General features: G+C 38.8%; 2 protein-coding genes across 5 annotated transcripts; both read left to right on the top strand.

The window, feature by feature from the left end:
• Positions 1 to 1,250: 1,250 nt before the first annotated feature.
• LOC121637687 lies at positions 1,251 to 2,955 on the top strand. The gene is made up of 3 exons (XM_041981897.1): positions 1,251 to 1,487; positions 1,583 to 2,818; positions 2,916 to 2,955. Exons 1-3 carry the CDS (start codon positions 1,282 to 1,284, stop codon positions 2,953 to 2,955), a joined length of 1,482 nt encoding a protein of 493 aa, XP_041837831.1. The 5' UTR covers positions 1,251 to 1,281.
• A 148-nt stretch (positions 2,956 to 3,103) lies between these two features.
• sept3 (septin 3) lies at positions 3,104 to 21,083 on the top strand. Of its 4 annotated transcripts, none has more exons than XM_041984320.1 (10): positions 3,104 to 3,348; positions 8,035 to 8,427; positions 8,528 to 8,656; positions 12,854 to 12,935; positions 14,666 to 14,803; positions 15,374 to 15,491; positions 16,582 to 16,677; positions 16,869 to 16,965; positions 17,072 to 17,123; positions 18,830 to 21,083. In XM_041984320.1, exons 1-10 carry the CDS (start codon positions 3,138 to 3,140, stop codon positions 18,957 to 18,959), a joined length of 1,446 nt encoding a protein of 481 aa, XP_041840254.1. In that variant the 5' UTR covers positions 3,104 to 3,137; the 3' UTR covers positions 18,960 to 21,083. The 4 variants fall into 4 exon arrangements, with proteins under 4 accessions (XP_041840254.1, XP_041840256.1, XP_041840255.1 ...); XM_041984322.1 differs by lacking the exon at positions 3,104 to 3,348 and adding an exon at positions 3,584 to 3,739; XM_041984321.1 differs by lacking the exon at positions 3,104 to 3,348 and adding an exon at positions 5,596 to 5,781.
• The last annotated feature ends 1,896 nt before the right edge of the window (positions 21,084 to 22,979 follow it).

Genomic DNA, 22,979 nt, shown 5'->3' on the forward strand with positions numbered 1-22,979 from the left:
GGAGAGAGCTCAGAGAAGATACAGGATGAATGCCAAATTAGCTGTTGTTAGTGGGTGCCAAAGTGAGAAAATCTGCCAAAGTTCAGTAGCGCTGCTTTAATGCATCACAATTCCTGTGATGTCACGTGAAAGGCACCCAGAAAAAAAGAAAGGCTAAGTGATACTTTGCCATCAAAAAATTTCTAACAATGGTTCATTACATCATCTTTTAGACAAGTAAACAAACGCAAACAGCACACTATTTCTGGTGAGCCTGGGTAATAATAGATAATCACATCCAAAACCTCATACATGTAATGTACAGTCATGTAACCTGTCTGTTAGCTGTGTGCCATCAGTGGAAGCATTAGGCCACACTTTGCTTATCATTCACTTCAAATGAGATTATGTCTTAAATTTCCAAATCAAGTTCTAGGTCTGTTGCTTCACTTTGATAGCAAAGCTTGTGATGTAGCAATGAAAAGTTCAACTTTTCATTGAACAATGGAGGTGCCCAAAAATTTTATCATCTGACTAATTATATGTCTGACCTCATGACAGCCACCACAATTCCAAACATCAGGCCCACCCACTCTACTCTCCCACCTTACTCTCCAAATTGTCAAATACTTTCCTCTCCCATTCGATTTGTGAAACTGTGCAGGAGCCTGAGTCCAAGTTTGGAAAATAAAATGATTTAAAATCAGCAAGATTTAAAAAATCTACAGCAGGAAAACTTAATCTAATGCAGCATGAATAAAAGGTTTGATCTCCCATCACCGTAAGTACTTCTTGCTGATGCTGATGGAGCTCTGCTTGAGTGGCGGTTTTCTCTGCTTTGTGATCAGTCTGCAGCCACCACATTCAGACTTCACAGCTTCTCATGAACCAAATCAAACAAGACACCAGAGTAGGAGTGAAACAGAGAGGGCTCAGTGTAAAGGAATGGAGAGAATGGCACTTGTGTGCCCACTGCTTCCTACTGTTCAGCTCCCCGTCTTGCATTCGTTCTCTTGTTTACTCACTCATTGAGACAGCAACAGAGACACATCTACAAGTAGCAGGTTTGTCTTTTTTTTTTTTAAATAAAATCTGTATTTCTCATTATAAAGATTTTTATTTAGCAGATAGTGTTTTTCCAGGAAAAGGAACTTTATTACCTCTTCTATGACTATGAGATTGTGAGAGTGAAAAATGTTAATAGATATTAGGCTTGATATTTGTATCTACAGCCAAATTTCCCTTCATAATTCCTTTGTAAATGAATCTTTTTCATCTGTTTGTCAGCTTCTTTAAAACACAATGAGTGTTTTTCACCGCCTGGCACCTTTGATGTCAGAAGAATCTGCCTCCTGCAGACAAACAAATGAACATTCAAAAGTGTGTTTGCCTCCTCCTCTGGCTCTGTCTTCTCCTGTGGTAAAGAAGAAGGCTATTCAAATCCCATCTTTTGATGAGAAGGGACTCATTTTTGAAAAGCACAACACAAAACTGTCAACAGCTGACAAGTAAGCTGTGTGTGGCTTGTTTTTGTACCACAATTAAATGTGCTACATAATACTATTGTGACTTGAACTGACAGTTAACATCTGTTCCCTCACAGATCATCAGATTTAACTTCCCCCAAAACATCTATTCAGCCCCCTTGGAGGAAAGCTTGTCAGTATTCACAGAGAAACCACGGAGAAAGATCTTCAACCTTTCCAAGGACCAAACCTAAAACACACGGATCTCAGTCCCTTTCTGCAAAGCCTAACGTCTATGCTCCTGCTGCTCCAAAGCCAAATTCCCCTCCCACTCCTCCAACTTTCAAATCAAAGCCAAGTGATTCTCTTCATCTTCCTGCCTCACCATGGAGTGATTTTTCTCCATTACCACACTGCCCAAAGCCAAGTGTGTCTCCAACTCTGACCGTCCCAACACCCAGACTGACCCCGTCTCCCACATCCGTTTGCCAAGGTACCAGTTCAGATGGCCAATCAGGAAGGCAGCTTTCTCCTGTTGCAAGAGAAAGATGTGCTCGATCAATTCCCATCTCTAATACAAAGGCGGAGCCTTTAGATGAAGTGAGGCATGATATTCTTGATGAAAAAGCTTTACTAGACTTTACTCATCCTGGGTTTAGAAGAGTTCGTACCCTGACAAGCAGGGAGTCAAGACACCAGACCGTGTCCGACAGGCTGACAATCACATCTCAGGACTCTGATTTTCTACAAAGCAAAGTTGGAGTAAGTAAAAATATGTACACAGCAAAAGATAAGGCACAAACTCCACATGTTGACATTGCCGTCATGTCTAAATCAAAGCCAAACATCAAAGAGCATAAAAAATGTCAACCAAGTGAAGCGATAGAGCATGCTGAAATTGCTCACAAAGGCTCTCAGTTAGCCTTTGGACAGGCTGCTCAGTCAAACCCTCAAAGAACATGTGCAGACTACATTCAGAAGAGCGCTTACTCTCAAGCCTCAGATTTTACCTCAAGCCATCAATCACATAAACAAATATATCCTGGGAAAAGAGCAACTTCCAAAATGTCCTTTTCCTCTGAGCCTCCTTTGGGTATCGTCTCTACCAAAGGTGAATCAAGAAGGAGACGATTTGACCTTCACAATGAAACAAGAGGAGATCCATCAGGTTCTCATCATCAGAGAGCACAGGAAGAAAGCATCATACAGACATCTATAATAGGAAACACATCTAAGTTCTTTAAATTAGCTGGTGAATCACAGTCAATCAGAAAGTCCAGTCAAAAATATGGATTTTTGTCAAAGACTCAGAGTCAGACTACCCAGATGGATGTAAAGAAGGAAGTAACTCGGCCTGACTGTGTTTTAAAGGAGTACAGCGGCCTGTCAAGAGGTGTCGATCAGGAAATGGGGATTTCTCAATGTGCATATGGATTAAATCGACTTAACACTTGTCTGGTGGCACCTCAGGCCCAGGAGGCCTTCCACCCTGTGTCTGCAGTGTGCCTGACTTCATGCGGGGAATTCTTTTCAAAGCCTGGTCTTCAATCACACAACCAATCTCCAGGGCAACATAAAAGCCACAGAGAGTTCGACGTCAGTGACACAGGTTCTAATAAAACAGATATTTTAGACCGACCTGATCGGCATGAGGTGTCAGCAAAGCTGCTAGAACATCCCAGGCCCCCATTCATGGCACGCTGCCCATTCAACACAAACAGCTTTGGCAGCAGCTCAAAGGGGGTCTTTGAGCTGCCACAGCAAAGAGTCTACCAGAGACCAGAACTGACAACAGCAGCTTCTCCACAGCTGAAGTACTCAGACAGAGCATTTATCACTGAGGAGTCAGAAGCAGAGGATCCTTATTACGTCACCATGTACTACCCAGGTTCAGTGTATGTGGGTGAGTACAGACATCCAAACCAGCTGGATGACTCTTACTGAGCAAAGTCAACACACATGCATTGAGATTAATGTGTCAGGGGATTTCTGCTCTGTTTTTTATTATTTTATTTTTTAGTAGGAGTGTAATACACTTCTGTCTGTGGGAGGGGAAGCTCAGATGAAGTCGTGCTCAAAGGGGATAGCAGGGGTCTAAAAAACCCCACTCCTTATCAGCAGAATAACAGACATGCCGGAGACAGAAGTGACAACGTTGGTTAGCTGACTGTCAAAGTCAATAGCAGCAGGAAGACCTGCCAAAAAAGTTTTCCACAGAGGCACACAAACACAGCAAAAACATGCAGAGAGAAAAGGGAAGGAAGAGCGAGAGGAGAGCAACTCTAAGATAAAGTGTAAGTACTGCAGCACAGAAAAAAAGTTCTGCCTCTAATGCCTGAAAGAAACTTTTTGAAAACTGTCAAGAGTTAGTTTAAACCAGGTCTCTGCATTCTCTTTGCACATCAATGAGTTATAGGCCAAGTGGAAGGATATTTCCTTCTGGCTCCATGGTATAAAGTGAGTGTTGTGTCTTCATATGGTTTCATTTGAATGGCCTTTTAAATGACCAACTATGTTCAGTATTAGTTTCACTGAACAAACACAGATCTATGTCCACCAGCTAGCTTTCTCTGGAGCTTTCTTCACCTGTTTATCAGTGGGTAGTTTTCTTTTCACTTCTCATGGAGGGGGAGTATGCAGATGTAGTAATTGTTGTTTCAGGCTTTAAAAGACAACAAAAGCGTACATGAGTGACTGAAAACTGCTTGTGGGATTTGTCTGTCTTACAAACTTTCAGCTTGAGCTATGATGTCCTGTGACGACAGCCAGATTTTCCTTCTTTTATTATTTATAATCTTTTATCATTTATTATAGTTCTAATTTGCATAGTGTTGTTTAAATGCTTAATGCCTCCCTCTCTGCATTTCAAATGGAAATCAACCTTTTTCACAGCTGATATTTTTGCATTTTATGGGAGGAAAAGACAATTCATTTGTGTCTGATGTTTTTTTTTTTTTTCTTAAATGTAGGAAATGTTGTCATTGAAAAAAATTAAACAGCATTTGTTTCATAGACAGTTATAGTTTGCAGAAGAAGATTGTTATTCAGAACTTACCTACCAGCATAAATCAGTCAAACAGCTCCAATTTGATAAAGTTCATATAAAAATTCCACTTACACGTTAAAAGATCAATAAAATCTCAATTATAGTCCAGCACTTACAGAGTCTGTTACTTTAGATTCATTTCACTCTGCTACACTTGCACGAGATGAAATGAAAGATCATTATGAAATTCTACATATGCATGAATGATAATCAAATGAAATATTATCTTCTTCTTATTATTATTGTTATATTATTATTATCCTTTTCATGCTGCTAGTTGATACTTTGCAAAAGTCACCCCATATTTCCTTATATATCACCTGGAAAGATTGTGTTAAGGTCAAATTTATTTATATACAGTAGTACATTTCCCACAACTACTGCCACCTGAAGTGCTTTACAAACAAAAATTCATAAAATAAAAAATAGTTCATACAGTTCTGACAAAGCTGAAAGTAAAGATTTACTATGATCACCTTCATTCTTTAGTCCTCTAAGTCTAATTTTTTTCTAGTCATTTCTTTAAGTATTCTTCAGGAGTACTTTTTGAAGGACTTTCCAAAGCTCTACTTTGGATGTTAGCTGCCTCTTGTTTTGTTCTCTGCCAAAATGATCCCACACTACCTCCAGAAAGTTGAGGTCTGGGATCTACGAAGAATATCCACTGATTTTCAGCCCAGTTCTCTTTGAGAGCAAAAAAGTAATCTAATTACTGACTGAACATTTTTACTTTCTACACTGAGCATTAACAAACATGCAAACTTAGTCCATGAAGGAGATGAGAATCATCATTTTATAAAACAACACATATGAGATCATAAATGAAGCTGAGCCATGCATTAGAATGTGACCTATGATTATATGGACATGTTTGATTTTCCAGCCTTGCATTTCTCTTGCAAACGTTGCATGATTCTCACATTTGAGTCGTTTTTTTTTTTTTTTTTTTTTTTTTTAATAATGTTTCAGTATAAACCTATAAATAGTTTTTATAACCAACAATAAACACTATTGTTGGAGAAAAAAGAGATGAAAAAAAATGTCCCTTTGAGGTAGTCGCACTGCGCATGTGCGCTGCATCTCCCCACTCCCTCTCATCTTGTCGCCTTGGCAACATACAAGGAGGGCTCTCGGCCAGAGGGGAGAAGAGGAAAGGTACTCAGGATTATCACATGACCGTTCCTCTTACTATTATATTTGTGTTGAGTATTTGCTCTCAGAACTAGAACAGCAACAGAACAGCGACAGACACCTGTCTTTTCCTTGAGCCGATTAAGTGAGCGGAAATCGGTAAGTGTGACACTCCCGTTAGCTGGCAGCGGTTAGCAGCTAGCTAACGGAGCTGATGCTAACCGTTAACGTTATCATCCAGCATGACTGGAGACAGACAATGGGCTCTTGCATTGTTTCGTTTCCAATCGGATAAAGGCTCATTTTTTCCTTCTTTTTTTATTGTTTCATTAGCCGTAGCTCCTGAAATGATTCTGAGGTGAATTATTTTTTTAAGCGGACATTGAATAACAAAAGGCCAGGCACTGAGGAGCTGCATGACCACTGACTGTAGTAACTCGAAGTGACAGCCACTGCCTCATGACCTGTGTGATCTCTATCTATAACTGAAAGCACAGCAGCAGGCTGCTCCATATGCACACACTGGAGGGCTCAGATATTCTGCATCTTGGCTCAGCCTCATGTCTTTTACTGTAACCATCTGTTACTTTCACTTAAAGGATCATTTCACATGTTATTTTTCAGCTCAAGTGGAGTCAGTGCCACACAGCTTGATCTGGGTCTCCATCCAAAATCTGAAATTAAGTACACACGTCTGAGATCTGTGCTGTCAAACTCAGTCTGCAAATTATTACCAGTTTATGCTGATTTGATGCTTTAATTAATTTAATGATTAGAAAAATTCTCAACTGTTATATAAATAACTGCAATTATATTCAGAGTGTCTGATAATTTGATGCCACCATGTGTTTACATTAGTGGAATATGCGCCTCTGACGGCCATTTCTCGTTGCAAATCAGATAAATCCCCTCCTCCAAGTTAGTGCACTTTACATTTTCATTTGGCTTATAACTAAAGCGTGCTCATTGCAATGCTTTGGCGTTTAACTTTGCAGCTAAATTTTTTACATTTATCAGTAGATGGTTATTGAAATGCAGTCAGCTCAATATTTAAAGTTTAGCACTGAGACGTTAAAAGATGCTGGACTTAATCAATAGCAGATGAAGAAGGAGGTAAAAATGTTGGAAGACATTTGTGTTGATGAACTGCTTTTATTTAAGTAAATGGGACAATTCTAGTGATCATGCAAAATGGTTATGGTGAAATAGTTGCAATGGGACTTATTCCCTTAGTACGGACGCCACCACTCTTTGTTTCTTATTGGTTTTTCAATCCATTAGATGTCAAATAAAGTTGCAAATGCTCTCCAATTGAAAATAATGAAATGATGGCAGAATTCTTTAAAAAAAAAACTTGTCTTTAGTATTACTATATGGTATTAGATGTTTATATGTGAATATCCACAATAGATATTGGTAGAAGTAGTGATATGGTCGTTATGGTTGTTACATGGTTCTCTAATTTCACATCCCTTGGATCTAAAAACTCAGGTATCTTTCTGTCTATAATGATGTTGGAGACTTAAAGTAACTAAATAAACTATAATCAGATTTCAATTTTTTTTTTTTGTTTGTTTGTTTTTTAAGACGTAAAAAGCATTTTGTTACCAGAGGGTGGTGGTATGGGCTGCATTGCTAGTGGTTTGTAATTCAGTAAAATAATTAGTTGTTGAAACTGGAAACTAACCTAAACTAACCATACCACAACAACTGTGGTGGATATTAAAAGAAGAGGGAAATTAGAAAGAACGTGGGAATATCTAGGATATTTTATCATATATGATAAGATGCTGGGCAGTTATATGTTGACTCAGGTGTCAGTTCAGTCTGGCATGCAAAGTTGTGTAACAAGTCTATTTCAAAACATGCAATATCCACCTTAAGGGAGCAGATAAACATTCAGCATATTAGTGATAGTTTTATTTTTGTTTTCCCACCATTTCTAATTTACCATTTCATATTAACATTGTCTAAATTAATTTAAAAAACAACAATGAAAATTCAGCTAAGCTAACTTGGTCTAAACACATTTTTACACTAATCCCAGGACTAATAATAGCTTGTCATGAGTATATTAACATTACAGAATGGAAAAAAAGACATTAACATGAAACATCCAGTGTATAATTGACTTTGTAAGTGAGCAGATCGCCACTTATATTTATCAAAGTCACAAGGAAATCACTTTTAGAAACATTTACTCCTGAAAGTTTCTGGTTAGGCAGAAAAACCTGCTATAATAATGTCAAACTGTTTGCATACCTGAGTATCTGTAAGATTTGAGCCTGCTGCAAGAACCCATTTCCTCAAAGTAGAACAGGCCAAGGGACAAGAGGCCTCAGCTGCTCCACTGGCCTACTTCCGGGTTCTTTTCCCAAGTTAATTTATTCCTGTGTCTTTCCTCCTCTGTAGACATGTCAGACATAGTTCCTCCAGAGGTTAGACCCAAACCAGCCGTCCCTGCCAAGCCCCCAAACGTGGGGGCTGCCTCCCCTTCTAGCCCCTTCCCACCCCAGGGCCTTGGTGTTGGTATTTCTGCTCCACCTCCGAGTGCAATTCCAGTTCCCATTGGAAGTCACGGACCAGGACACGCTGGCAGTCATGGAGTGGGTCACAGTGCCGGCCATGGTGTCGGCCATGCTGGTAGTCATGCTGCGCCGCACAGTGGAAGTCACGGCCATGGGGGCTCCCACAGCTCAAGTGGGGGATCCACTCTGCTAGGGTATATTGGCATCGACACCATCATTGAACAGATGAGGAAGAAGACGATGAAGGCAGGCTTTGACTTTAATATCATGGTAGTTGGTAAGTTTTAGTGGACTTCTTCACACTAGGTGCAAATTTAGCCTTTTCTGACCCACATTTTGACCTTCTTCCTGTTTTACTTCCATTTCACTCCCTTCAGGTCACAGTGGCCTTGGGAAGTCGACTCTGGTGAACACCTTATTTAAGTCCCAGGTGAGCAGGAAGAGTGCAGGATGGGCGCGTGATGAGAAGATCCCCAAAACTGTGGAGATTAAGTCAGTGTCTCATGGTAAGTGGAGGCAAAGATATGCGGTCCTTTTTAAAGCCCCAGACATTTATATGTACATTTACATTGACAGAAAAATGACAATTTATAACCGTGCCTGCAAATGTCTGTGAAACCCTCGTAAAGTACGTCAGCGGCGCACTCTGCTAGCTGCCAAGAGAGATTACGTTTAATTCCCAGCTGAGCTGATGCATTGGCCAACGTCTGCCTCTGACACGGGTTCTTTGATGTTTCTTTGCAGTCATTGTTGTTATCAAGGTCATCAGAATAATTTCACAATATGCCATGTGGATAAATCTAATTAATTTTTGTGCTTGGAGCAGTTAGCTTTACCACAAGAAAAGAGAGACAGTTGCATTTCCATTCATTCATGTCTGCAAAAAGAAAATAATGATTTCAAGTTTGATTACTGACACATGACATGAATTCAGTGATGTAAAAGTCTGAAATGCATTTTCCTAGTGCAGCATCAATATGCTAGTGTGGAAGTTTGGTGATTCTGGACTTTTGGGCAACACTTGCTATATACAAAACCGGATTTTAGGGTCCCTTTGGTCTTAAAATATCTTATTCAGCGAGCTGTTCAAATTTCTGATGGCTTTCTAGGTCAAATTCCCAGTTTGAAGTAGAAATATCCTGCCCACCCCCATCTTTATCTACACCCAATTCTGACTTCAACTCTTTTGCATGCTCAAGAAAGAAATGATCTAGTTATTGTTTACCAGGTCTTTGTCTGATGTTTTATATCACAACAAGGAAATCTGATTTCTAAAATGTGGTCTTTATTTTTATCTCAGTCAGCAGCTGTAAATTCCAATTTCTAATTACTCACTGAATGCATCATCAACACCTCTACCGTCACTAAACAAGATGGTGCCTTAGAAAGGAATGAGTACCAAGTCTACAGATGCAGGAAATCAAAGTATTCGGAATAGAATTGCTTGTCAAGTACTTCTCTTTTGTGTGGTTGGTAGTCTGAACTCTAACACTATTTTCTCATTGGCTCTGCCATTCTGATGTGCTGCAAGAGTTGTAGGTGCTATTGATCTCAAAAGAGGCAGATCCTGCAGAGGAGGAGTGGAGTTTTTGGGTTAGTTCATGCCACTAAAATTAGACAATGTGAATAAATAAAAGGATCTGTTGTATTTTTTCAATAAAACATGACAGGCATTTTGTTAAGATATCAGGAAATAGTGTCTTTTTAGTGTTAACCTTCTTCCAATAACAAAAGTTAATGCCCTCTGTACTTACTGAAAACAGAAGTAAAGACTGGAAGAGAAATGGTACAGTGATGGAAATGTATACACTCACTGGCCACATTTTTAAGTTGTAGTACTGGGTTAGACCCCCATTTGCCTTTAGCACAGCCTGAATTGAGGCACTGATTTAACAAGGTTTTGGAAAAATTCCTCAGAGATTTTGGTTTCTGGTAACTGTGACTGTGGAAGCCATTGGAGTAGAGTCATGTTCAACAAACCAGTTGCAGATGATCTGGGCTTTGCAGCATGGTCCTGCTGGAAGTAGCCATCAAAAGATGCTACACTGTGGTCATAAAGGGGTGGACATGGTCAGCTTCAATACTCAGGTAGGCTGTGGTGTTTAAACAATGCTCAGTTAGTACTAAGGAGCCCAAAGTGTACCAGGAAAATATCCTCCAAACCATCACACCACCAGCAGCCTGAACCATTGACACAAGGCAGGATGGATCCATGCTTTTATGTTGCTTCCACCAAATGCTGAGCCTACCATCTAAATGTAGAGCTGAAATGGAGACTTGTCAGACCAGGAACATTTTTCTGATCTTCCATTGTCTAGTTTTGGTGAGTCTGTGTGAATTGTAGCCTCAGTTTCCTGTTCTTAGCTGATAGGAGGCACCCGGTGTGGTCTTCTGCTGCTGTGGCCCATCTGCTTCAATGTTGGCTGTTGTGCGCTCAGACGGGGTTTTCTGCATAGCTTACTTGTAATGGGTGGTTATTTTAGTTATTGCTGCCTTTCTTCAATTTCCAATGTGTCCATTCTCTGATAACCTAAAAGGGCATTTGGTCCAGACAACTGCTGCTCAGTGGATATTTTCTCTTTTTCAGACCATTGTCTGTAAAGCCTGGAGATGGTTGTGTGTGAAAATCACTGTAGATCAGCAGTTGCCATGTTCAGAAACATTTCTGAGCAAATTCTGATGCTCAGTTTGATCTTCAGCAAGTCATCTTGACCATGTCTAAATGCCTAAATAATTTAAGCTGTGTTTGACTGATCAGCTAATTGTGTTAACAAGCAATTGAATAAGTGTACCTAATAATGTGCCCACTGAGTGTATATCCGGTCATGTCTAATTAGGTTAGTTGGCTGCATGTCAGTGACATTACAGGATATAACATTAATAACACTAATATTGGCCTCCTCGGCTCTTAAACACTTACAGAGTTTTGTTAAAAGAAGGCTTTGTATATCAGACCTTTCATTGAATCAGCCTTTCTTCTTTATATCTCAAAAGATACACAGGAGCTTTATAGGTGTTAAAATAACCACAGTATTGATATAATTTCACAGATATATTTTCACTTTGTTTGTCTCACCTGATGCAAGTGAGACAGATGCATGATGGTGAATGTGCCCTAATTTAAAGTCAGAAATATTCACTGACACCATGCAAGACAACTTCAGACGTGTGTTTCCATGGTAACAATCATTCTTTCACCCTGACAAATGACAATGAGGTAGACATTTCTCTTGTGGTCTGTGAACAATATGGTAGTTTTTTTCTGTTACAAAAATGTAGCCTTAATCTCTGCTGAGATAAACAGAGCAGAAGAGCAGCAGTCAGCCATGATGTGGGCTTGAAAAAGTCCTAATTTATCAGTTGTGTAGTGGATATTAGTCCTAGTCAAAGGCACTGGCTGTGGTGCCCCTTCCCCCAGTATAAGTATCATATCAGTCACTTTGGCAGACAGCTACAGTATGCATGTCATTTATAAAGTGGACCAAGAACTTTCCAGCAAGTGGAGGGCAGGACTGTGCTCATCACAGCATTTATCCATGATGACTGTCCAGCTCCAAAGCACCGGATGGTAAATGTAACCCCTGTCTCTCTCTCTCTCTCTCTACCGAGTACAGTATTGGGTAGCTACAGTTTATATGATCATTCACGCATGGCCAGCTGATAATGACCTGACGTCATGATGCTCTGTGGAATACAAGATACAGCTGAAGTGCAGCATGTAAGGCTGCACTTCAGCTGTATCTGTGGAATACAAGATACAGCTGAAGTGCAGCCTTACATGCACATATACAGTTAAAAAACAAGTCTGGTCAAATCCATCCTTTATTTGCTATGTTTCTGTTAATAATGTTCTTCCTGTAATTACTGCATATGTAATCAGTTGTTATGTGAAAAAGCAAGTTCATGTCTGGAAAAGTATTTTTTTTATTTGCATTTTTGAGCAAGGAAACATTTGACCCAATCCTTTTGCTACAAATAATGTCAACATACGATATACAGATACGATATTACAACATATACAACAGATATATTTTTCAGTAAAAGAATAAACACATCATTTCAAACCATTCTTAAATACTCTATATCTACCAGTTTCTTTTCTGTACTGGGTTTCCTGGTGCTGAGGACACACGTCCTGTTGAAATCTCAACTTCCAGTTCAGCTGATGTACAGATGGATTCACAGTGATGCCAAGGAATAATTTGTATATTGCAGAACTGATGGATAGTTCAGTGACTGCGAGCTGCCCAACCCATGAGGATGCAAATAAACCTCAAACCATAACACTGCTATCCATTCAAGGGTGTCTTTAGTCTGCAGGAAACATGTCCACTGATCTGATAGTGTAGCCAGATGATCTTATCTTTGATTCTTCTGTTCAGAGCTCATTACTCCAAAAGGTCTGCTTTTTATTTTATATGTTCAGTTTCATTTTGTTATTGTATGAACTTTAAAACCAACAGGTACAAAAGTTACTGGCAAAGGTTACAGCCTAATAATTCAGTTTAAATGAGTGGAGAGCTTTATAAACCCCTTGTCAGGGTCATGGAACTACACACCCATATATAGCTTTTTAAAAACAGTTCATGATGGAAAATATGCTGGTAAAGTCAACAGTTTCTGTAGGATTTTCTTTTCCTTGAGGGTTCATCAAAGATGTATGAGTTGCATGATGTTTATGGTTTTTATCTTTGTTTTTATAGTGATTGAAGAAGGGGGTGTCAAGATGAAATTGACAGTTGTGGACACTCCAGGCTTTGGAGACCAAATCAATAATGACAACTGGTGAGTTTTACCCTTATCAAATCCTTTAATCCTCATAAGAACAGCCTGGTCTTACCAAGAACATTTTTATTTATTTTATTTTTTACTTGTTTTACTATTTGTTCAGGATTGTTGTTATGCAGCACCGTACACTGCAACAGTCTCGAGCCAGTCCTCATTTCTTAAAATTAGCTCCACAGCAGCCAGACTTGTTTGTAATCTTTTTGAAGTCGTCTTGAACAATAGTTCTTCAGACATTCTTAAGGTCTTTTTTACAGATTTTTTGGGACATCTCCTGTTTTTTCCCACTCATTTTCAGTCCAGTCATTGTAGCTGAACATTTACAGAAGAGTGTAATCGTTGCATTTAGCAATAATCAGTTTTAAAAAAAAGAAATAATAATTAAAGTCGCGAGCGACATCCATCGGGTCCGAGCTTCTTGACCCCGGCACCCGTCTCATATACCTTTTCCTAGCATGTTAGGGAACCTGCTAACATGGTAAATAACATGGTAAAACGTCCAGCTGAGAATCTGAAATGTTGATATACGTAGTTAGCATTTTTTGCTAATATGCTAACATGCTAGCTAACATGCTATGTTGCCATGGCAACAGGTGTTGTAATGCGTTAATGACCCAACAAGTATGAATACTGTCAACTTTGGTGCAGTTCCCATGTATTCCAATGGAGATATGAGCAAGAATATGTAATATATAGTAAGATATGAGTTTCATGGCGAGAAGGCATTTTTCTGTCGGTTGCCAAGGTTACACACTTTTACCTATTAGAAAGATTTGAACAGCGCTTGGTCCCCAACTTATCAGGAAGCTTCCCACCAAGTTTGGAGTCAATCGCACGAATCCCCTCAGACTAGTTCGTTCAAATACGATGTGTGTAAAGTGGAAAAAATTGGAAAAAAATGGCCGAAAACGCCAAGATGGCGGGCGCCCTGTTACCATGGCAAGAGGTGTTCAATTGACTTTTTTGCTTGACTCGGGGTGTTACACGTGTTTGCCGAGTTTCGTCTTACTACGTCGAATAAGACTTTCGGGACCCCATTCATTTGGGGATTTTTTTGGTGTCTTGGTGGCGCTGTTGAGCCACTTTTGCATTGAAGTGTATGCGGACCTTAGAATATCGCGATTTTCGCCGGGCTTGATGTGTGTGCCAAGTTTCGCAACTTTTCATGGGTGTTTAGGGGGTCATATTTGGCCTCAAAGCCCTTAGAAGAAGACTAAACATTTCAACAACAATAGGGTCCTTCCATACTTCGTATGGCTCGGACCCTAATAAGGCACTAAACTCAATGATGAAACAATGCTGTGTCCACACGACAGATAATTTAGAGGAAGAACCCATTTTAAATAATATTTTTAGGCACTTTGTTATTAGCAGTCTTATGTTGACTACTCAATACAAAAGACACATTATTTGTTCCCATTACTTTAGTTACAGCTATCAACAAAGCCACAGACGGCACAATTTGACTCACATAAAGTAGTTTTTTGCACCATCAAAGTGATTCCTAAAGAGCTATTCACTGAAAACTTGTCATGTCTTAAAACATTTCATGATGTGCAAAATTAGAAAAAAATGGACAAATTGGGCCAAAAAATGTTTTCCAGGCAATGAATAAATTAGTGAAGAGTGGCTCAAGGCTTTTGCACAATACTTGTTGCAAAAATAACTCAATTAAAAAATGCTGCAGTGGTCTTTGTTTTCTCAAGTTGACCTGCTCTGTTTATCCACAGCTGGGAGCCCATTTCTAAGTACATCAATGAGCAGTTTGAAAAGTTCCTGAAGGAGGAGGTCAACATCACCAGGAAGAGGCGCATCCCTGACACCAGGGTCCACTGCTGTCTCTACTTTATTTCCCCAACTGGTCACTCGTGAGTAAAGCTTTGACAGATTAGCAGAGTAATCACTCCAACCCTCTCTGTAAAATAATTTATTTTTCAGTCATTTGCAGAAAGAAGTCACACAGGGGGAGACTTCGACTTTTCACATAAAAAAAAACATAAATCAGGTGTTACTTTAAATGGCAGAAAACACCCTCCTCTGAGCACCTAGCAATTAGCAGCTGCTGACAACTGTGAAGCTCTTTAATGGATAAACAGATTCAGTCTTTTGTATATTCCTGCCACTGAGCAACGTCCCTCTCAGCCAGGGTAATCGAGACCGACAGGATGTTTTGTGTCCCATTAAATAAATAATGGAGCGCAGCCTTTGTCCAGCAATGAGCCCATTTTTCAAGAACATTTCCACTATAAATCTTTTGTAAATCCTGCAGAGGCAGGGAAAGGTAATGAGAGGAGTGACATATGACAGAAAAAAAAATCCTGCCCTCATCTCTCTCTCTCTGCAATCATCTCTCATTGTTTTATATGCGCTGTCTCAGAGAATGGCAGCATGTAAATCCATAGGCTGCCTCACTCTCACACTCTGTACATCTGCTTCAGTCTTCGGCAGCTGGACATCGAGTTCATGAAGCGCTTGAGTCATTCAGTCAATATCATTCCTGTTATTGCCAAAGCGGACACAATGACCATCGAGGAGAGGCAAGAGTTCAAACAGAGGGTGAGTTTCACCAGTATTCTGATTTCCAGTGTGCTCAGTGCACATTAACCCTTAAAACTCTGTGAAACGCAGGCCAATTGCTTATATTGAACAATTCCTAAGGAACGGTAGTGTGTTACTTTGTAAGGTAAATTGTGATGGATGGCTTACCTTTAGGTAATCTATGGAAGTTTTCCAGGCATTTATTTCCCATCCAGGAAGTTTATTCTGAGAATCCACAATTACTGATCCATGATAAAGATTGTTACTTTTTTTTGTAATTAAAAAAGGTTCACTATCACTACTATGTTGCTAAGAAACCTTTATTTTGACGCTAAAATTATGATGAATGAAATCAAACTTTATTTATAAAGCACCTTTCATGCCACAGGCAACACAAAGTGCTTTACATGATTAAAAACGTGTATGCATATAAAACAAAACAAAGTGGGAATACATAATAATAGAAACACTCACCAAAATATTTCACACAGCCACACGCACACACACGCACACACACACACACACGCCAAGCAGCCTTCCCTCCCCATTCTATACAAACATGATTCTCTAATTTTTGTCTCTATTATAAAATACTAAAAGTGATAAGCATCCGGCCTGATGCTGCTGTGAGGAAAAGTCCAGCCACTTCCGGTCAAACTTTCGACCAATTAGATAAGTTGACAGTGAGGAGCAGCCAAAGATCAACAACTGACAAGAAAATGATATATCTTTCTGAAAAGAAAAAAAAATGGTGCTCTATGGCTGGAAAAAAGTGAAGAAGATGTTTCTGATGCACAGTGGTGCCAAAAACGAGCTGAGATTGACTTGGTTGTGTGATAGGATTTTGTGAGGATAGTAGGTAAATAGTAGCATAAATTACTGTAAATAGAAAAAACACCTGGAGGAAAAAGGGTAACTATTAAGTAGTTTCTGTGTTTGTTTCATTACCAATATTTTTTCTCCTGAAATCCAAGACTTGAAAGAATGATATGCCGAGAAGAAAAGGCTTGGTCGCTGTTGATCTGTGTGTTATCTCTACAAAGTACTCTCTGTGAAGTGATGGTGTTTTCTGTTTGTTTTATTTCTGGTGCTTTGGTTTGTGTCGTAGGTAAGAAAAGAGCTGGAAATGGGTGGAATTGAGTTTTACCCACAGAAAGAGTTTGATGATGATATGGAGGACAAGAGTGACAATGATAAGATCAGAGTAAGTAGTCTGTCCTGTGCATACTTTCACACCTTCCTTTCTGATGATACTCCATCCGGTCCACACAACCACCATTTCATCTCAGAGGAATGTCAGGGCACAGGGGCGTGTAATAGACTCATTTCATCTTCTGAACCTTCAGCAGCTTTCATTGATATGCTGTACCATGTGGAAAATGTAACTGTCCGCAGGAAACGATGCCCTTTGCTGTGGTGGGGAGTGATAAAGAATACCAAGTGAATGGCAAGCGAGTTCTAGGGAGGAAGACAGCGTGGGGAATCGTAGAGGGTAAGTGTTTCAGCCATAAGGCTGTATTCGGGATTTTGGTGCCTTTTCCACAGAGTTGATGTCAATTATTCTTTGATTATGATTTTGTTTGTTTTGTTTGTTCCAGTTGAAAATCCAAACCACTGTGAGTTTGCTCAGCTGAGAGATTTCCTGATCAGGTAGGGTGATTCACATCCTCGTTCAAGACACTGAAATAAAAGGCAATTAAATGTATTAAAGTCGTTATTTGGTTTGTTGTGAAGATTCTTGCATAGGTGAATGTTTTTAGGTTGAAACTATAGGATTGTTCAGTTTCAGACACACCGGGATCAGTTCCCTGGCTTATTGATGAATCTGTGTTTATGTCACTTAGCACAAAAAGTAAGGAAATTTGTATTTGGTCAATTATTTCTCCCCTTTAATGATACCAGTTGGTGTTGTATTATTGGTATTATTATGGTATTATTAAAGGGATAAATAAGGACCAAACACAATTTTTTCTGCTTTTTGTGTTGAATTTAGTTTCTTAATTTAGTGATTTGTTTCTGTTTTCCCCCTTTTTTCCATTCCCTCCTTTATCCATACAAAATAAAATACAAAAATTTAATCTTTATTCATACAGGTAGTCCCAGTGAGACATGCAGTCTCATTTACAAGAGAAACATGTTCAAACAGACAAAAACAACATTTAGCTTCAGTTACAGACAGCCCTAACACCACAGAATATAAATTAGAGTTAATTTAAAAGGCAAAAACAGGTTGCATCTAAAAAGAAATAAATAAATAAAAGGCACTGAAAACAAGGGCAATATAAAGGTGCTTTTTCAAGTCCCCTGATAATAACTAAATAACTCTAATGGGATCGAGGTGGGCAGCTTTAGATCCTGTTCCAAGTTGAAGGAAAGTAAGAGAATGACCTTTAGCTAAGCTTAGTGCAAACTGAGGGAACACTGAAAGTAATAAAATCCTGGGAGCATAGGCTGTGTCTAAGTAGCAGGTAGGCAGGTAAATATCAGCAGCCCAAGGATGGATTTGTAAATTAAGAGTACCAGTGCAAAAGTCTCCAGATAAATAGTGATGACCAGTTAACAACGGTAGCAGGTATCATCACTAGATGGTGCTTCCATACCAGCATCTGGCATGGCGTATCTTCACTTTCTGTCAATCAAAGGTAGCACACATCTGATAAGCTCTGATCATCATGTAAAAATAATAGAAATTTGAGAAGTACTTAAAGATCACATTGTTCCAGACCGCAAGGCAATGTCATCACATTGCTGCTTTGGTTTGGAGGTGCTAAATCTCATCCCACAGCAGCTTTACACTCACACCAAGGGAAAGCTTAGGATCAGCTCCAAACAACGTCAACATAACTCCATCACTCACAAAAAGTGGTGATGCAATCCTAAATCCATCAAACTACAAACCTTTCATCCCTCTCCACCACCTTGAAACTATATTCACAAAACTTGTGATCAGAAACAGGAAGCCCTTGTTAAGAAATGACCTTCAGCTGGTGGAAACTTGCTTTTGTGGTTTTTTTTTTCTTTCATTAAATCTGAGCACAAATGAAAGATTTAGTACAGAGCAGCCATGGAGCAAAAAGTCAGACCTTGAACTAAAAACAAAAGAAACCTTGTCTGACAGTTGATTCACCTCAACCTCAAACCATTAATTCTTCTCACATAGTCCAAAACTTGAAACAATAAATCAGTTGCTAAAATAGTTTTTCTAAAATAAAAACCCACTTTGATTAATTTCATTAGAATTTTTAGCCTCTAAATATACTTTCAAATAACAAATTTTTAATGTTTAAAAAAATAAATATAACTCTACTCTCCTTGCATTCCTAACTAGAAACCTGTCCTCTCTGGGATTTTTACAGGTCTCACCTCCAGGATTTGAAGGAAGTCACCCACAACATTCACTATGAAACGTACCGTGCCAAGAGACTGAACGAGAACGGAGGTCTGCACCCCATATCCTCCAATGACACCCAAGAGAGCAACCTGTAGTCAGTCAGTGAGGACAGTTCAGAAAAAGCTAACGGAGGGCAATGAAGCTTAGTGATGAGTCCACGAAATCTTTTATTCACTGTCACTTCAGCATTGCTGCATGTGTGGAAAAATGTTTAATCTGTAAAGCTTGGTGTCATTAATGTAATACTCCACCCAACTTTTTCTCCACCTTCCTCTCCAAGTCAGCTCCATCCAACATATCAAACTCACCTGCTTTCATTTCAGAGTATGTGGAAGCAAAGAAAGTCAGAGACTTAGTGCCATTACAAAGTGAACATATTATCTACTGCCAATGCGTTTATTTCTCATTAACCACAGTGCACGTTAAAAAAAGGGCCACATTATTATTATTAACTGTATGAGAGGTTAAACCTTTAAGTTTTATTAATGCATAGCAACTGATGCCTGACTTAAGACAAAGAAAAGGATTAGTTTAAATGCTATAACTCCTGTGTAAAAGTGAAGCTGTCACAGTTCTAAACAGCAGGTGTTCATATGTGTAAATAATCCCTGTGGTTTTCCGTCAGGAGGGCCGAACAAACGTTACAAGCAGCGCTGTCCTCTTTAATAACCAAATCCACAAAGGAAACAAGGGACATTTATTAAACGTTCCCCTGAACTTTTTACATTTAAAGTTTGAAAAATGACCTGCATACTAAACTGGGAGGTAGTAGAAATATTTGAAATCTTGTAAAGGGCATCAGTGTGTGTGTGTGTGTGTGTGTGTGTGTGTAAAAGTAGAATCAATATGGTGAATGATGGCATGCTGCAGATTCAATGATTCAACATTTCAGTTCCAACTCAAGAGTATTTGGGATCAAAACGTAACAGCTTGTTATGTTTTAGGAAGGACTTTTACTGTATTTTTATCTAGATTTAACATCAAAGATTCAGATTGATCCTGTGACGCGTTTTTTACACTTAGAGACATCAGGCTTTTGATTAAATGTAGAATTTAATTCATTCTGACTTGAAACAAGAACTTAGGTAATTTTGTCCACAGTAGGAGTTAGTTAGTGTTTTAGAGCCACTTTGCACAAAGTTTTTTTAAGCCTTGAAAGTTTATATGATGATCAGGAGAGCAGCCCTTGCTGAATTTGTGATTTATTTTAAAACACATGTGAGTGCAGCAGAACTGTAAATTATTCATGCTGCCATGTTGGGATAAAATTCTTGCTGCTCGCCACTAGGTGGCAGCACCCAACAATGTAAAGACTGAAATCACAGCTAGAAAGACACTGGCCTTAAAGCAGTGGTTCCCACCTTATTTTCCTTGAGGATCCCCTTCCTCAAGATGGGGGGGGGGGGGGGGGGGGGGGGTCTTCTTGGGGGGTGAGGGACCCCAGGATGGGAACTACTGGAGCTACTGCCTTAACTGCAACCTCTCAGATTAGGCTTTTTTTTTTGTCATATCAGTCGAATCAGTATTATTTCCCAATAAAGTTTACAGAGCTGGCACCTCCCCCACTTCTACCAGTGGTAGTAAACATATCTTAGTTTCAGGATTAACAAAAACTTTAATAGTCCTCCAGTGTTTTGCACTTGGGCTGTAAACATGTTTACCAAATTTTCTTCTGGAATTCATCCTTGCTCTTCTGCCATGTACAGTTTGCTGTGGAGAACAAATATGCCAAAACTGCAGAGTAATTTAATTTTTCAGTAAATAGATTTGTGCAATTTAAGAAGTCAGAAATGTTTCTATGATGTTAATATGACAAAATGATGATAGCTGTGATTTCTGTGCAGTTCAGGGTCTTGGAGCAGAAATGTGAGCCCATGTTTTAGACCACTCTTTCTCTTGTGTTTGTGTGCATGCTTGTGTCCATGCTGCTGGTTTGCTGACAGCCATTGTTGCATCTTTATGTCAACTTACAGTTTCTGAATGTGTGATGTGTGCATTAATCTAATAAATCATCAAGCTATCTTAACCCTGTAAATTAAGTGACCCCCCCACTCATGACTTTCTTCTTTCAGTCAGTGTAACTTCACTATGTACATTTATTTAATGACCACTTTATGCAAAGTTGCTGATACATCTGAGGTATAATTTCCAATGTTCTTTATACATTGATGTCATATTAATGTAATTTATTCTTTATTTAATAAAAGCATTTGTCCATGTTTTTAGATTTTTCTTTCCTTTTGAGTTAAATTTTTATTTAATTAGTTCTTATTTTTATAAGTTTGCAGTTATTAATAATAATAATTGTGTGTTTTTTAAAGGTACAATAAACAAGGTAAGTAGCAGAGTATCAATATATCAATTATTGTATATAAATTTAAATATACTCCAGTCCTGAAGACCCACTGTCCTGCAGGAATTTGTTATGATGAAACCCACCTGACTCGAATTAATAGGTGAATAGCAGACTTGAGCAGAGCTTGTCAGATATCCATTTAATTTGAATCAGATGTGTTGCCTTTAGGATAGTAAGGACTTGGGTTTGAGATCACTGCATTATAAAAAGCAATACCCTCAATAAATTATCATGCTTAGTTCTATAATTTACTTACATTTACTATTATGAGTTGTGGAATTCAACTTAATTTCACAAACTGTTGGTGTTGCAACTCAAGGCTGTAAGCTAGTTCAGTGATATGTTAATTATAGTGTCAACATAACTTAATGCAAGTTTAAAAATAGTAACTGGCTCTTTAACTAATCATGAACACTGGTCTGGCGGCAATATTGACACCAGGTACAAATAGTGCTTGAAATTTGGTCTTGATTTGATAAGTGACTAATAATTAGGAGTTTTAAAAAAACACTTTTAGTCACTCCTGATTATGAACACCACCTAAGCAGATTGAAGACATTAAAAGCAAAGTGGCGAATGATTTAATTTTCTCAGCTAGATGGTGATTAGACCTGGCAACGTTACGGCACTCTGGGCAATTTTGGACGAGGAGCGGCAAAGATCCAGCGAACAAGGTCAGCTGCATTTATTTTTCTAATTCAACCAAATTTGTCATCTGGATATAATTAGATTGATCTCTTTCTCGGAAACTTTTTAAACAGGACGTGAAAACAACTTGTTATGAACCTAGCTAAACAGTGCTCTGGTGTGGCAGAACGTTTCTCAAGAGGAAATGTAGGAAACTAGCTAGAGTTTTATAACATTCACTTCCTCCGAAGCACATTTGTGGCGTTTGGTCAGACTGGTACGTTGCTGTTTCCAGGTGAGTTGGCGGTCTCGGGGGAGGCTCTGTGACATGGTGCCAGTAATTACTAATTTGCCGTGTCCCGTTTCTGGCGGCGATAAACTCCATTTAACTGTTAATTCAGAGTAACGTCAGTGGATGTAAAGTTAGCTAAACAGTGCTCCGGTGTATTAAAAAAAAAAAGATAGGAACTGATGAAATGCAGACAGCTAGCAAGAGTTTTACAACATTCACTTCCTCAGAAGCACATTCGTGGCGTTTGGCTAGTTTTGCTTGGTAGCTAGAAGTCGTTGAATGACATCATCGTCTAATTTGCATAATGAGCCTGGTACATATAATTGTAAAGGATGCTACCGTGCAGAAGGATGTTGTGGGAAAGGCAAAAATTGATGAGAAAAAAAAAAAAAAAAAAAAGCCAACCTAAAAATGTTTAGAACAGCAAAAAATAAAATAAAAATCTTCATTAATAGACATTATTATCTGACGATAAGCCAGCGCGGGGTCATCCAGCCCCAGACCTGCTTACCGAAATAACCTGCTGTAAGTAATTAGACACGCATATCAGGGCTAAACAATTCCAAAAAAAAGGTCTGTAATTTCAATAACTTAGGCTGATACTGCAATTGAGTTAATTGGGGGTAATGATCATTTCTACATTTCTCATTTTCAGTGACAAATATATTTTAAAAAATTATATGAGGAACTGGACCAAAGAAAATAAAACTGTAGAATATCAGTTTTAGACTGATATAGTGATATAGAATAGTGTTTAAATCTCATTTGGTACTCATCAACCCAATATCATGTCTCGTCTCACTGCGTTGCCACGCCTCTACTATAAAAGCCTCAATATAA

The sequence above is a fragment of the Melanotaenia boesemani genome, chromosome 4, assembly GCF_017639745.1.
Source record: "Melanotaenia boesemani isolate fMelBoe1 chromosome 4, fMelBoe1.pri, whole genome shotgun sequence".
NCBI classification, from domain to species: Eukaryota; Metazoa; Chordata; class Actinopteri; order Atheriniformes; family Melanotaeniidae; genus Melanotaenia; species Melanotaenia boesemani.